Genomic DNA, 15,747 nt, shown 5'->3' with positions numbered 1-15,747 from the left:
CACTACCTGTGCAGCCCCTTCCTCTATCACTTTTTTCTTCTAGAACTGCTTCATTTACTGTAAAAATGAAATACATACCCTCTGCAAACTTATTTTCCAGTTCTGTGTTCCCAATGGCTTTTGCAGCCTGGCACATCTGCCGAAGCAGTTCTTCTAGACGCCTCATGCAACGAATTATGCTACCTGTATGAAAAAGCAAGGGAAAACTTTGTGCCATGTCATATAATTGGTCCTGAATTTTCCAAAGTAATAGTTCTTTCTACAACCCTGTTCAATTATCTAGAAGTCAAATGTCTTAAACTTTGTTTCTGTTTGCACAGTAAATTTCTCTGTAAGGAATTTCCTTGAAGCTGTTTCCAAATGCTTGTCCTTTCTACTGTTTTTACAGTCTCTAACATCTAATCACACTACTTTCTGGGCTGTTGAGTAATTCCTAGCTGATTTTTTTCTTTCAAGTACTTGTTAAGACTTCCTCAAAAACCACAGAGCATTAGGAGATTGATGACTTTGCTGCTTCAAGAACTACTGCAGGTTTATTTTGGGATTGTTTTTTATAAGCCTTAGTTCTTTAGTTGGCAAAGGCAGTAAAACAGTAAGTGATCTATCTCGCTACACCTATTCGACTCAAGGGTCCATGGACAACCCTACCACTCCACTGCATATTTACAATAATGCACAGAAGCATCTTGCCACAGCTCCTACACTGCAACCCAACACCCACTTGTGATTTAGTATGCATTTATCTCCTCTTTGAACTTTCCTCACAGCTCAGCCCAAGTCACTGCTATAAATTTCACAAAACAACCCTAAATGCTTCTGCTCTTCTGGCCACCAGCAAACGGTATCCTGTATGGTCGTTTCCTCCAGCAGCATCTCCGACAGTCAAAATTGCTGTAGGGAAAATAACTATTATTGGGTAAACATGGGATGGAGAGCTTGAGAGCCGCCCTGCTGAGAGGGACTTGGGGGTGCTGCTGGATGACAGGCTCTGTATGACCCATCCATGTGCACCTGCAGCCCAGAAAGCCAATTATATCCAAATCAGTGTGGCCAGCAGGGCAAGAGAGGTGACTGTGCCCCTCTGCTCTCATGAGACCCCACCTGCAGTGCTGCATCCAGCTCTGGGGTCCCCAGCACAGGAAGGACATGGACCTGTTGGAGTGAGTCCAGAGGAGGGCCACCAAGATGATCAGAGATGGAACAGGTCTCCTTTGAGGACAGGCTGAGAGAGTTGGGGTTGTTCAGCCTAGAGAAGAGAAGGCTCCAGGGAGACCTTATTGTGACCTTTCAATACATGGAAACATTCAAGGTCAGGCTGGATGGGGCTCTGAGCAACCAAATTTAGGGGAAGATGTCCCTGCTCACTGAAGGGGGTTTGGTCTACACAACCTTTCTATTACCCCCTTAAGGCATAGTATCTGGGGAAAAAAAAATCAATATGAAAAGAACATTGCTCAAAGCGCTTGGGAAAGTGAGATATGATAAAGTAATGCTTCTCTTCTAAAAAGCATTCATAGGGCCTTACTAGGCTATGTCAGTTTCTCCACTGAGAACAGTTTGTGTCAGAGCAGCAGTCTGTAAAACCTGTTGCAATGATCTGAGATGGAAAAACCCACACATACACTACTGAGCACAGAGCACACCCCAACACAAGTGCTCTGTGGGCAGCTGCCCCGAGCACGGCTGTGCTGTGTTGTGGCAGGCCCTGGCTCAGCTCTCAAAGATCCTGCTCATCTCCATTTACAAGGCTGACCCGACAGCCATCCCAGGAAGTTCTTGTTTACAGGCAGCATAGCTGGGCTGGTTGCAGACATAGTTTTTTGTTCAAGAAAAAGAAAACTGCAATTTTTAAATTAATTACTATTGTTTATACTTCCACAAAGCAGGAGTTGGTCTGCAGTTAACAGATAGGATACTAAACTCAGTTTAGCTCTTTCCTAATGGCTTTAAAAAGCTGCTCTTATTTTTACTTCTTCCCAACACACACGTTTCAGGTTAAAGACAAGGTGTTTTCATTAGCAAATCAAGGCTACGCCACTTTATGGCAAACACACTTGTTCTTGGACCACTCATGCTTATTTTGTTTTTTGATTTTCTTTGAAATCACTACAGTTACTTGAATAACCAAGGTAAACTATGGGATTTAGGAGCACCACAATCCATTTAAGGCACACAGAACCAATAATGGATGCCTGAAGTGCTTCCCTTCCTTTTGGACAAAGCACAGAAAACCAGCCTACTGAAAGTTAAGGGAACAATCATGTGTTGACCCCTGTTACAAGAGCCGACCTTCTCAAAACAGGCCACTAAAATCTAATTTTGAGGGAGCTGGCACTATTGAGTAGAACAAAACTGACTTAGCACAAATATGATATGTGGAAAATGTTACTGCCTAGTGTATTCTGAACATCCAAGTGTCAATATAAAACATAAGACAGCTGCTTTAGAGCTCCACATACTCAGGGTGCTTCCATAGCAAATAGAAGGCTAAGATACTCATTGAAATAGGGGGAATCTGCTGACTGCAGTAGCAAAGACTGCCAGATTTGTGTTACTCAAAAGTGACTTTCCTTAGAAAGTTCCTGGGTCTATGCATTGGATTACATGCATGAATTCCCTTGTTATGAGGCAATCTGCAAACCTTTGCAAAGAAGGAATAGCACTTAAGAGGCAGCAGTGACAGTAATGACTTCAAAAAGGAAGACTTCTGAGACTAGTGCATCCATCCTACTCTTTACAACTTCCAACAGGCTGTTTTTTCATTCTGGTTCGGTATTTTCATTCTTGTTTGACAACCCTTTGGATGGTTTGTTTTTACAAAACACCAGGGCGGTAAATCATCACACTTTAGCAAAGTGAGAACAAAGTATTCTCCCTCAAGGAGTAGTTTCCAGTACGCCAGTTTTAGGAACCAAATTTATCCTCCTGATACATCATATCTTAGGCTTTGCAACTATCTCCATTGCACTGCTGTGCAAAACTATTCGAAAGAGAAACTTGGTTACCATTTCTCACTTCTGTCCTCATTAAGTCAGCAAGAGGAATCGGTTGTACCAATTGGTTATACCAAATAAATAAAAAACTTAACTATCATGAGGACAAGTGCAAGTGCTGCACTTCCTGATGACAAGCATTTGGAACATGTATTTTTTCCTTTTAACTAGGAAAAGTAAGCATTACCTTTTGTTGTAATGCTTAAAATTTCCAAGTTTTATAGAAAGTTTTTAGAATACAGAGATATCCCTTTAAAAAAATCTTCTAAATCAACAGTGCGTAAATATAAATTAATATAGTAAACAGTTTTCCCCAACTGAGTTTACTATAAGGTTATTCAGTATTACCACTCCCTATTGTAGAATTACCAACTCATACCTTCTAAAGAACAACTCATCAGCCTACCTTCAAACACATCAGTCATTTTGCAGATGTGAGCAAAGTTAGCTCCATTTGCCCATGTATACACAACATCCATTAGGTTGGGTCTGAAAGAATTCAAGTAATTTTCTTCATCAGTTTCCAGTTTTGCTTCTGCTGAGACCTTGGCAATTCTTTTTGCACACTCCTTTAAAATAAAATATATTTGTAATATATAAATCTCTAACCAGAGTAAGTATTTAACAAATAGACACACACATTATTAGGTACTACATTACAGGATGAGGCTTTCCTTTTAGTGTGAAATTACTCAGAACCAGAAAGTAAACCACTGTTTACATGAAGTCTGCCTGCACTAACCATCTATAGTGTAGCAAGCAAGCTTATAAAACTTTTGAAAGCATGTCCTAAATTAGCATAAAGATTTCTTGCAAACCATATAACATATTATTACACATTGCAAAATCACATGCAGTGCCAGCTGAATTCACTGATGATCCAAAATCAGGTCTTTGCTGTGTACTTATACATTACTCATGAGCTTTCTCATGTTAACACTAACCCTGAGCTCAGACAGATTGCTCATTACCTGCATTTGCCGAAGTGGTCCTGCCAACTGTTCAGTCAATTTTGGCATTTCACTGGACTGAAAAAGAAGACATTAAACAATCTGAAATGCTCCTATACATTTGCTCTATACCAAATTAAATGCAAAAACAGAAGTTCAATGCATGCTACTGCCTAAATTATTCCAATAACTTTTCAAACCTGTTACCAAACACTAAAATTACTAAATTCCACAAATGTTTGTCCTCAAACTAAATCAAGAAATGAAATCTTTCTGTACAGTATACCAACATTATGAAAAGCAGCTCCTGCTTTCTGGATACTTCCAAAATTCCCTTTATTTAGCTGCATCATAGTTTTAAACTGAAAAATGAGCTGCCATTGAGTACTTTAAGAATACAAAATGTTTTTAGTAACTTAAGCATCAGTGGCAATATATGAAAACACGGCTTTTCAAAATACATAACATCTGTATGCCCTACCTGTTTAGACTCAAGTACTATTGTTGAGTGAATCCTAATATTCTAATTTATAATGGCTTACCTCGGTTTCTGTTCTACTAACAAATGGAATGCATTAGCCTCTGCTGCTAATGGATTTTTATCCATATTTAAAATCAATCTGAGTGATACATCTTGCTATCTACTTGCAAAAATATTTCGTATGGAAGCTTACTAATTTTCTGGAGTGATACTAACCTCATGTACAGCTTGCAGGTGGGAAACAGTAACATCTATTAAATGCCCATGGTTTTGCTTTTAAAAATTTATGGTGTGATTTTAACAGCCTTTCTGCTACCAATTCCACATGGTACTGCCATTTTGATCAATGGTACATGTAACATAACACAGACACATCTAGGAATTAAATATATGCTCACCCCAGAGTGTAGGGTGCAGTTGAGCATCTTCTTGAGATAATAATTCTACATTTTAAATTATATGGATGGGGGTGTGTGTGTATAAATTGCAGCACATATGCTGAGAATCTAATGATACTGCTTCATTGCAAGAGGAAGACTGCAATTTAACACAGCCTTTGGCATGTCGCTCATGAGGAAAGAGACTTCAGCACTGAAACTGAAATGTTTTCACCTTAGGAAGCAGTAAAAAATGTGCAATGGCTCATAGTGTTATAATGAATTTCTGCAACTGAATTAAAAACAGTATTGTTAGAAGAAAGAATGAACGAAGACAGAATTCAATAGAATTCTTGAACTGAAGAAGTAACTCACGTTCTCTTGAAACACAAAACAGCTGAGAAGTGCAGTTGCTTGTTCTGCAGTCAAGTCATTGAAAAGACCATTGAACATCATTTCTGTAAGAAGTAGTTCATCAGCACTAAAATAAAAGAGAAGGAAGCTTAGGGGAAAGACTTAGTGATATGTAATTTTAAAATGAAGAGCTATTAATCTGTTTTGTAAGGCAACTGGATATGGATAAAAGCACCAGCATCCTAATTTTACTGTAAGGGACACCAAATACACACACACACACAATTATATATAATAGCTTTTTAAGGGGGATACCAATTAATAAGAGACTGCAACAGTATTTTAAAGAAACTAAAAACACTTACTGGACTACAATAAAACTTTCCTTACAGATCACATGAGTTAGTATGAATAGTTGATGATTTAGTCAGTTTCTATCAGACAATATCAAGAGATCAAAAAGAACCAAGGAGTTAGGCAACTTAGGAAAAGGACTAAAACTAGTACTGCTGCTGCTTTGAAAGATTCAACTGGGCATTTCCAAAATACTGAAGAAAGGAACAAACTTGCTTCAACTTACTTGAATAAAGACTTAATAATGAATTATAATTCAGTTAAGTGCATGATGCAGATACAAAATCCAAACATACTTACTCAAATAAAACACCAAATTTTTGTTAAGGCCAAACATCTATTTTTAGAGTTAATTAAAAAACGCATAGGATGGGGGGAAAAACACAAAGCACGATTTTTTTTAAAAAAAGATGTGTAACTCAAACAGTTCCAGACAGGAACTAGATAAAATTCTGATTCGTTTTTCAGGGCAATTAGTTATTAAACAAATATCAGTAGCAGGTTTCAAACTTGCCTGTAAGACAAGGAATACAGCAGTCACTGTGACTTTTAAAAATACAAAATCCTATAAAAATCCGAGTTATACTGTAAGATATTAAAATCTGATTATTTTTTTCACCTTTTTCAATATATCTGTACCTGATAAATGTATTACAGTAAAATGCATGGGAATCTCCAATTTTTCTCTATTCCAAACCTGTTAGTGACTTGGTAACTGTTGACAATCATCAAAACTGTTGCTACACTCATTTGTGAGTGACTGTACCAACAGTCCCGGTTCAACATCAACTGTGGAAATCAAGACCTTCATGCAGTGTACAACATTAAATGAAAACACATGCTATGACCTAAATCAGGCACAAAAATAGCCACTATCTTGGCATTTTCATGTCTACATTCTAATTTTAAAATCTATTGTATTTTGTCCTTAAGTTGCTACCTTTACTTATCCTGCTTCAATCAGTATATTACCTTTATTACACAGAACACAGTCTCTGAAGAACCCTTTTTCTAATTGTCTCAAAACTTTAAAATATAAACATGATTACTAATTTTAGCAAGGACAATAAAGTGTACATTCATGACAATGAACAGTTTGCACAGAAGCCAATTACCTGCTGATTTCACAAGCAACCCGTCCTTTCATCTCAATCACATCTGAAGATGTGGCAAACCCCAATCTTCTCAGAACACGCTTGCGGCATTTGAGCTCGTCCATTTGCAGGACAGTTCTGGCTTTCTTCAATTCTCGCTTTGCTACTTTAATGTCCATAGCAATCTGGGGGCCAGAAGCAGAGGAATTACACCTTGCTGGTTTAACAGATGCAGCTGTTTTAAATACATAGTTTAACTTACATGAAGGCCTAAGAACAATGGTATATGAACATACTACTTGACTAGGCAACTTGCCTAAGTCTTCCAAGAGGAAGGTTTAAAGGAAATTTAATAATAATAATAGTAAAAAAATAAACTCCATTTACCCATTGAAACTTCTGACAAGCTTGGGAAGTTAAGCTATTTACCCACAGTGGGAAACAAATCATACCAGCCCAAACTAAAAAAAGAAAGAAGTGCTCCTCTGTTGAGAAATGAGTGCTGATCTTCTGAGAACTATACTAAGTCTCACCTGACCAATTATTCAATGAAATGTAAACCAAAGACATTATTTTCTGCTATCGAACTTCTCCAGTGGCTTGCAGTCTGTCCATACCAGAACTACCTCACTTCTGTGAAGTGGCTCCTAGAGAACCTGTTTTTTCAAGCAGCAGAAGAACACGAGAGCTGGTTTCATGCACAGCTGCTTTCAGTCTAAGAGGGTACAACTCCATACAAAATAAGTAAGTGCATTGCTTCCAGGCTGAGAGTCTTCTTAGGAAGCAGCAGCACAATGATTTCTCTGGTACACTCCTCAAGCTAACAAGCCCCATCAATTCAACTCAGGTTTGCACAACTATATTAAAAATCATCTATGAAAACTTTTCCTACACTGCATAGTGCTACATCTATCTATTCACTGAAGAAGACCCCTGTAACCTTCTAATTCCTGAAAACTTCCTCTGAAGTTTTCTTTGCAGACATACTTTGTGTCTGTACCAATGAAGGGCATACCACCAACTCAGCCATTTTGTTAGTGGTGAGATTCAATAATTTAAAAAAGGTTGATTTGGGTTTTGCAAATAAAAAGAAAAGCAAGTAAGAAGACAAACGCACACCACCATCCCCCCTGCCCCCGCTAAATATGAAGTAATTTGGTTTGTATCTTTACCTGCGCTTTTTTTTCACAAAGTTTGTATATGTTTTCTAAGTTTGGATCATTGTGAAGAGGATGTGAATACATCCTATGCTCAAATGCCTCTATTTTTTGAATTACTTTTTTCAACCCTTGGTCTTTGATGCCCATGTCATCAATAGGGTCCAGTAAGGGTACTCCATCAGGAAACCGTTTCTGTACTTCCTAAAATGATGAAAAAAGATTTTTTTTTTTTAAGATTAGTAACAGTTAAATAAACTACATTTTTTACAAATGAGCTAGCATAACTATAGACACAGGAGGCCGTAATGTCAGTTATGTTATGTTTAAGCGGTTTTCAAAATCAGTTTAAATCGATGTGACAGGAGAAGGAATTCACATACATTGTGGCTTCCAACTCATTTAAAGAATAAGGCTGAAGATGTGACAGAGACAAATTTCTTTAGAACAAGTTGCCCTGTGTTCAAGAGTACCTCACTAATCAGAGCAGAGTGCTCACAACAGCCTAGTGGAACTTACCAGTACAGATTTTAACACACTTTGTCTGTTATCAATAGGCCTCAGGTCTTTCGGGATGTAGAGTCGGATACTGCTGATAGCTGAGACGAGATGCACCAGAACAGGAACAACCTATTAAAGAGAGTATAGTAACTCACAAATAAGTCAAAAACATACCTCCTGTTACTTGTCCACAGAAAAACATTTTCAAGGGAAAAGGAAAACTTAGTGCTCAAGGATGCAGTGGTGGGTAAAGCAGTATCAGAAAGCAGGAAAATGCAGCTAATGACCTGAAGGATTCATAAAGAGGAGTCATTCTCCAAAGGGGAAAATTCTGAATGCAGTTACATCTGGAGTATGACTACAACTGAAAACAAACCAACAGCTTTTCTAATACCTTGCATCTCACCTGCTGGAGTACCTCTTCTGATCCAAACCACACAAAGTATTGTTATATACTTAACTAAGAATGCTACTAGCCGAGAACATCAAGCCAGAAAAATACATCTTCCTAAGTACGAAAAACATCATGACACCATGAAGAATAAATACTGTATTAAACTCTAAGGTTTAAATGAAGTTTCTGAGAAAAAACCTGCAGACAAATTAAACTTCCTCTGATCTGAAAATTCTAACTGTTTGTCTTGATATAGGGTTTCAAACTGAAACTTTAAAACAATACAAATATTTTCACTAAAAAAAATTCAATTTAATTTTAGAATGAGGGAGTTTTGCAAAGCCGTCCAAAGGTGGTGGAGTCACCATCCCTGGAAGTGTTCTAGAAACAACTGGATTTGGCACTTTGGGTATGATTTAGGTGACACACTAGTATTCAAGGGTTGGACTCGATCTTGAAAATCTTCTCCACTCTTAATAATTTTAAGAAATAAAAAAGGAGTTCTGTTCCCAGAGACTAAAAAAGAACATCTGTCAAACTGCTAAAAAAAAGCATTTGAGCATTTGTCAAAAAGTACTACTAAAAATGTATTACTTTAATTTATTAAGAAGGTAGACTTAGGTGTACAAATTCTCTTTCTCAAATGCATCAGTCCCTCTTGTATCATAGCTTGCAAATGGCTTGGAAATGAAGATTTGGGAAAGTTTATAAGCAACAACTGAGAATAAACACATGTAACAAACCTGCATCTCTCCTCTCTCATCAGGTCTGGCTGGCTTTGCAGACTCAGTAGCAGAATTTTTCAAACTGTCTTTGCTGCAGTGCAGGAGCACTTCAACTACATACAATGGGTCCAATTCACCGGAATTTGGCTGTTGAGGGTACAGAAAAGGAGTAGGTCTGCAGCAGTTATTTTAAAATACAAGTAGGAATTAATGAAAAATGCACAATTACTCCAACATTAAAGGTATGAAATGAGCTATGCCTCTTGCCGAGTATTAGCTCAGTGTTGCAGTACATTCTGAAAACCCACATTGTAGTGAACTGATTGGAAGACCCCTCCCACAAAAAAATACTTGAAAAAAATTACCCTCCTTATCCTCCCTTGCCAGAGTAGCCTAAAGTCTGCTTGAAGCTTAGGTGCAACTGCATTTTCTTCTCTATGCAGCTCATTCGAACTAAGCCAATATGTTTTAAAACTGAAATGCATAATTGCATCATGCTAGCAGTACTGAACTTTGCATTTGAAAAAAAAACCCACCAAAATTTAGGGGATCTCTTTCATTTGCAGGTTTGCAGGTTCAAATTTTCATGCACAATAAAGACCACAGAAAAATCTTTCAAGCATAACAGCCTGTATCTGTGGCAAGTGGAAAGCTGCATCTTGCAGGCTGCATCTTTACACACCCTAAACTGCACCTGTAACAGCTGGCATTGATTTAATAAACAAAAACATGCAGATCTGGTGATTAAAGACTACTGTTCACAAGGCCATAACCTTATTTACACACTGCTTTAAAAAAGGCTGGCAATAGTTATTTGACTGGATCAATATGCAAAAGGGTTGCTCAAATACACTCCTACTACAAACAAATATTTTTAGAACTTTGAACAGAACTAAGTTATAGCCCTAACATAAAAGGCAGACATCATCTTTTAAAATACCACGTGTAAGCCTTCTGCTTCCAAATACAAGAGAAAAAGAAAACTTTTTTCAAAATCTCGTATTAACTTAGTTCATTTTTACGGGGCAACATTTTGCATTACAAATCTATAGCATGCTATTTTATTTCCCTGCGTGCCGACTAGCATTTTTAAGATTCTCAGAAATGCTATGAGAAACTGCCTTCATAAACTAGAGAAAAACAGGGTGATCCTGTTGTACAAGCTAAATTATTTCTTAAAGAAATGCCAATTACTTGCTGAGGAAGAAACTACTCCTCTGAATTGTATCCTACACTTGCAGAAAGCACTCACAGCAATGTAGGAGATCCAAACCATGGCCATTCTCTGAAAGAGAATTTTAAAATACCCACAATGTACCAGATCAGTATCCAGTCAAAGCCAGGGAAGGCATAAAGCTGACTTGAATGAAATAGAGACTAAACTCTTAGCTGCACAAGTGAAAATACTAGAATTGGAGATGTCTAGAAGATCATGAGAGGAAAAATATTTCTACTTGTGATTGTATTGTAAACTTATTGATAAAGCAAGAGTATAAAAATCATTAACATCTGCTGCTAATACAACTCTCTTTAAGTTTACATCCACCAACAGCTTTTAGATAATGCTGATTTGACAGGATTCAGTCTACAACTGCTTTTTGAATGTGTTCTTTTCCTACAACAGTATAGGTACTAAAACCTTTTAAGAGCAACAGATGTTTCTATATGCAAGAATAAAAGGAGACTAGAACCCTTAAAACACTTGCTAGCCACAGACTTCTCTGTCATATGAAGTTCAAGTGATTCTTTAGTTCATGCTGCATCAATTCACGTGTTTCAAGGACAAAATTAAACCCTTTTTGGCAGACTACTGCAAGATTAGTCAAATTCTCAGGATTTTAGATTTGCCCTGAAACATCTCTTACTTTAAGTGTCTGGAAACAAAATAAAATAAGAAAGATGATCATGCCCAGGAACCAAGAAGGATAGCACAAGTAAGAAATGAAGAGTCCCAGATTAGTAACATCAAACTTACTGAAAATTCAATGACCATGACACAGTACTAAAGGAGATGTTTATGTAGTAAACATTATATATACACAAGGATTATAATAATCTAAACAGGGAAGATAGAATTACAATATCTCAAATTCCGGTATCAATAATTTCTAAGAGACAAAAATTTCATGTCTAAAATCAGGGATCAGATAATATTGACTATCAAGAGCATACACTATCACTAGCTTACTGCTGGCACAATCCAGTGGAAATAATATTTCTCACTCAAAAATATATGGGTTTTTTATGAATTCCAAGGGACATAGTTATTTTACTGCCTACTATAATGTAGAATGCATACCAAGCACCCCTGCTTGAGATAAATTCTATTCTGACCAACGGTAGACAGGAAAGTGTTGTTTGCATTGACAGTTTCATGGAACACTGATTTGTGAAATTATGATGGAAAAGCATTTACACATAATTAATAACAAACATAACTGACATGATTTATGCATTTGCTTTCACAGTGCAAAGAGTAAGGAATAGTATGTGGAATACAGATATACTATAACCCTACATTATTATTATGTAGTATTGTAATATTCTTGTTGTATTAATTATGTAGATTTCTCATAAGAAACAGAATTTAATTAGAAACAATGATATAGCAAAGCAAAGTTTGCAACTAAACTACTAATATAGACTGAATGTAATTCCTAAAAGCAAACCCAAAGAACTGCTCTTTGAACAGTCACATGTGGATGAAGGTTTAAAAGTACAGCATAAGTAATATTCTTCCAGTACTACGTAAGTATACTTGTATATTTTAAATAGTAATAGGGAATGACATCAGTGTCTCAGGACAAAAAAACATTGAATAGACACTAATATCGGTAAACAGTAACTTCTTCCAAGTAATTTGTTTCGCCTCTGCTCACAGAAACTAGTCTTTTCATACTGACTTTAAGAGTTGCATTGCTTTAAGTTTGTTCCTTAATTTCCAGCACCAATTGTCATTCTTTCCACACACCCAGAAAGAAAAATTCAACCCAGCTGCTAGAATGACTTAGCGAAAAAAGTGCTGCTGGAGCCACATCCTTCTCTTTCAAAACAGACCATCATTTCTAAGCTGATATTCAAACCCAAAGGTTTATACAACAGTGGGGCAGGCCAGATAGGGAAGGCAAATATATACGTGAGTAAAATATGACACAGATAGAAGAACTGCCTCCAAATGACACAGAAGTTGGCAATTTTACAGAGAAATCTGGGACTAGGGGGAAATCTGATTTATTACTTCTGTGTCTCTATGAGAAAAGCAATCTACAAGCAAAGATTTAAGCAACAGCAGTAACGGCCCAGGTTTTCAACTTGAAAAAAGAAATATGACTTTCAGAAGGAAGATGGAAAACAAAACAAGATCTCTACTAGTAAGTTTTGTATGAACACATTTTTCCTCTTTAATGCATATATATTAGAAAAGCACCAAAAGGTGCCACAATGAACAGGCACCATTAGAACTTAAAAAAGACAACCTTGCATTTAAATAGCAAATTAAAGCCAATGCTCTCCTGATAAAATTATAGCAAAAATGCTACCACAGAAAAAGATGGTTTTAACTTAGGTTTTCATTTACAGAGCAGAGTAGCTGGTTAAAACATTTCTGAAAGGGAGACCAACACATCATCTAAGGATTATCCAGAGACCAACTATGAAAATGCATTTCTGAAAGTCTGGCTTCTATTGCATCACTGCCCTCTGTCTTCTTTTCTTCCAAATGTCCTCAGATCCATTTCTATTGTTTTGCTCTCTTCGTGTTTTAATTTTCCAGTTCTATGGCAACATCTCAGAGGACAAGCAATTCCATGTCTCCCACACTAATTCAGAACTCAAGGCACAATTTGCCAGTTTAAGATAACCTTTTTCACAGAGCTAAATGTCAGTCTCCCACTATTCTCAGCCTTCACTTAGGGCTTCTATTGATTTTCTGAGAGAAAACAACACAGTACCTTTCTCATGAACAGCTTAAATTAGCAATGGCAATGTCTCAGAAACAATTTAGTTGGAAAAATTTTCAGTGATTTATTTAGGAAAAGCAAGCATTTCCTCCATAAATATGTTAAAAGTTAAAAATGGAACACAAGACTTCGAGTTTTCTCCATCTTCCATAGCTTTATTTTTTTATACCTTCACTTCAGGAGCTTTTTGTAAATTTGAGATAAAAGGAATTTTTTTTGCCTTTGGGAACTATAAAAGAATAGGAATTTTGTCTTACTTTCAGAAAAAACAGTCAGGTATATATTTTGGTAACGGAGAAAATGTGTATTTTACCTTAACATTTGATTTCTTCGAGAAATTAACAACCACACCCCATCCGTAGTCATCACCTTCATTCTTCACCTGGAAATATTACAGGATATTATAACATAACACATTTAATAATATCCTAGCAAGCACAACTTTTTGTATTTTTTATATTTACCACAACAGTCAAGGACTACTATTCACCATGAAAACAGTATTTCTTTAATGAATTACTGAATGCTTAGCATTCACCAGTCAAAACTGGTGCTTAGTGTGACACATGATTTTTCAAGATCGTAAAGTGGCAAACACAAACGACCCTTGCAAATTTCACAAACAGGTAGAAATAAAAAACAAGACAAAAGAAAAATTGAACTACCTTTACCAGTCTTCCTGGCTGTAGAAAGGGCAAGCAGTACTTTGGTTTGTGAATATACTCTTCAATATCTTTACCCAGCTTTGCAAGCTGCTGGCGGATTCTGTAGTATATTACCACATTTTCTTCATTGGGAATGACAATTTTGTTGTACTGTGCTTCCAAGTTATTGACTCCTATAATGAAAAGTAAAATCTCATGGAAATTTGCACAGATTGAGGAATCGGTGTTTCACTTTCAGATCTCCATGACCAATATTTTGTGACCACTTTTAGTACTAATTTTTTACTTACAATAATCCATTCTCTGGAAAGCTAAAAATCTGTAAGTTTGTCCACTGAATTATATTTATACATAATTACACAGCAGCATTATTTTCTTAGAATAAACAAGCTTGAGAAACTGGAAAAGGCTCAACACCTAATTATCCAGGAATAACTGATGCAGGTTTGCACAGAAGTCACATCAAAACTTGCAATGATTCTGTAAAAAGTTATTCAATGCCTACCACTGTTTATCTCCTCCTACAAAAATAAGATTGCTCAAAGACATCTTCTAGAAACATGTGTTTCAACAAGAGGGGAGTTGTTAGACTACTTTCTTCCTAACTTGTTTTAGGCTCTGAGTTTCCAGTTAAAAAATCAGGATTTTCTTCCTTCAATATTTTTATACCTTGTTTAGGCAAATCAGTTTTTATTCTAAGCAGTATGATTAATTCTGTCATTCTGGTATTACCACCAGCAAACAAGAACAAAGAACAGATTATAAAAAAATCTCTTTTTTCTCTCTATCAACTCATCCTCTTGCATGCTGTTTCTGTACAGCTGTAAGTGGCCTGGAAATCTCACTTCTCTGGGATCTGAGAAACTACTCAGGGAAGTGTTCCTTATTTTTACCTGCCAGTTTTTAAAAGAAATAAGCCATCCATTTGAACTCATGGCATGCCTTCTTCCCTAGCCTAAGTAACCAATTCTCTCCTTTGTGTTTTTAATTGCAGGTGAAGTGATTAGAAAATTCTAATGCCCAGTATGGTGCCTAAACTGAAACTTTACAAGAACTATGAAAAATGTTCTTCAGCTCCATTTTTCCATTAAACAACAATGCTAGAATGCCAGAATAAAGATCTAGGCATGCCAGCTGGAACAGGGAAATAAAGGAAGGAAATAAATACCATATTTAACTACTACTACACCTGCAAACTTAGAGAAAGGTAATTGAAACTCTCCCTCTGCATGACTGCCAAAGCTACATGCACATACACGCTTTCTCTCTTAACATCCAATTAACAAACAAACAGATGAACTGCTCAATAATTATAATTACCTCTCATGTTCTTATGATTCTCCTAGATTAAGTTTGAAAGAGGCCTCACTCTCAAACACTGGCTGAAATCTCCAGATACTGACTTTGGCTCAGGAAAACTCACTACTCAAGCATGGCCCAAAATGCAGTTACTTGGTGGAGCGCAAGTAACGTTCCAGATCTCTCTGAATTTTTCTTTGTATTATAATTAAACATTTCTTACCTACACTACTCTGAATACAGTGCACTTAAGTTCCTTTCATGGCTTGTACTGAGATATTAAAAGGTGGAAGACTTCTCTTCCCTAAGATTTTTCTTCTCTGCGTCTCAAATGACCCACGGGAATTTTTAAATTGTTTTTCCTTCTTCCCTCTCTACAGTTTAGCAATGCGACAACCACTCTTGTCTGACTCATAGACAAAAGCTCTCTTCAAAAATTGACAG

The 15,747-nt window shown here is 36.7% G+C and overlaps 1 protein-coding gene across 2 annotated transcripts in view; it reads right to left on the bottom strand.

Moving 5' to 3' along the window:
- The window catches only part of MTREX (Mtr4 exosome RNA helicase), a 40,982-nt gene that overhangs the window by 486 nt on the left and 24,749 nt on the right, over positions 1 to 15,747 (bottom strand). The window contains exons 17-26 of one of the 2 annotated variants that reach the window (XM_066339038.1): positions 14,005 to 14,177; positions 13,653 to 13,721; positions 9,399 to 9,527; positions 8,280 to 8,390; positions 7,776 to 7,964; positions 6,625 to 6,788; positions 5,177 to 5,282; positions 3,965 to 4,021; positions 3,400 to 3,562; positions 79 to 183 (exon numbers count right to left, since the gene is read on the bottom strand). In XM_066339038.1, coding sequence (XP_066195135.1) covers positions 79 to 183; positions 3,400 to 3,562; positions 3,965 to 4,021; positions 5,177 to 5,282; positions 6,625 to 6,788; positions 7,776 to 7,964; positions 8,280 to 8,390; positions 9,399 to 9,527; positions 13,653 to 13,721; positions 14,005 to 14,177 — 1,266 coding nt within the window. Of the gene's footprint in view, positions 1 to 78; positions 184 to 1,106; positions 1,247 to 3,399; positions 3,563 to 3,964; positions 4,022 to 5,176; positions 5,283 to 6,624; positions 6,789 to 7,775; positions 7,965 to 8,279; positions 8,391 to 9,398; positions 9,528 to 13,652; positions 13,722 to 14,004; positions 14,178 to 15,747 lie in introns of those variants that run through there. The other variant, XM_066339039.1, reaches the window with a different exon arrangement.

This window comes from Sylvia atricapilla, chromosome Z (assembly GCF_009819655.1).
Source record: "Sylvia atricapilla isolate bSylAtr1 chromosome Z, bSylAtr1.pri, whole genome shotgun sequence".
Taxonomy (NCBI): domain Eukaryota; kingdom Metazoa; phylum Chordata; class Aves; order Passeriformes; family Sylviidae; genus Sylvia; species Sylvia atricapilla.
The sequence above is the reverse complement of the archived record's forward strand: the minus strand, read 5'-3'. Positions and strand labels throughout refer to the sequence as shown.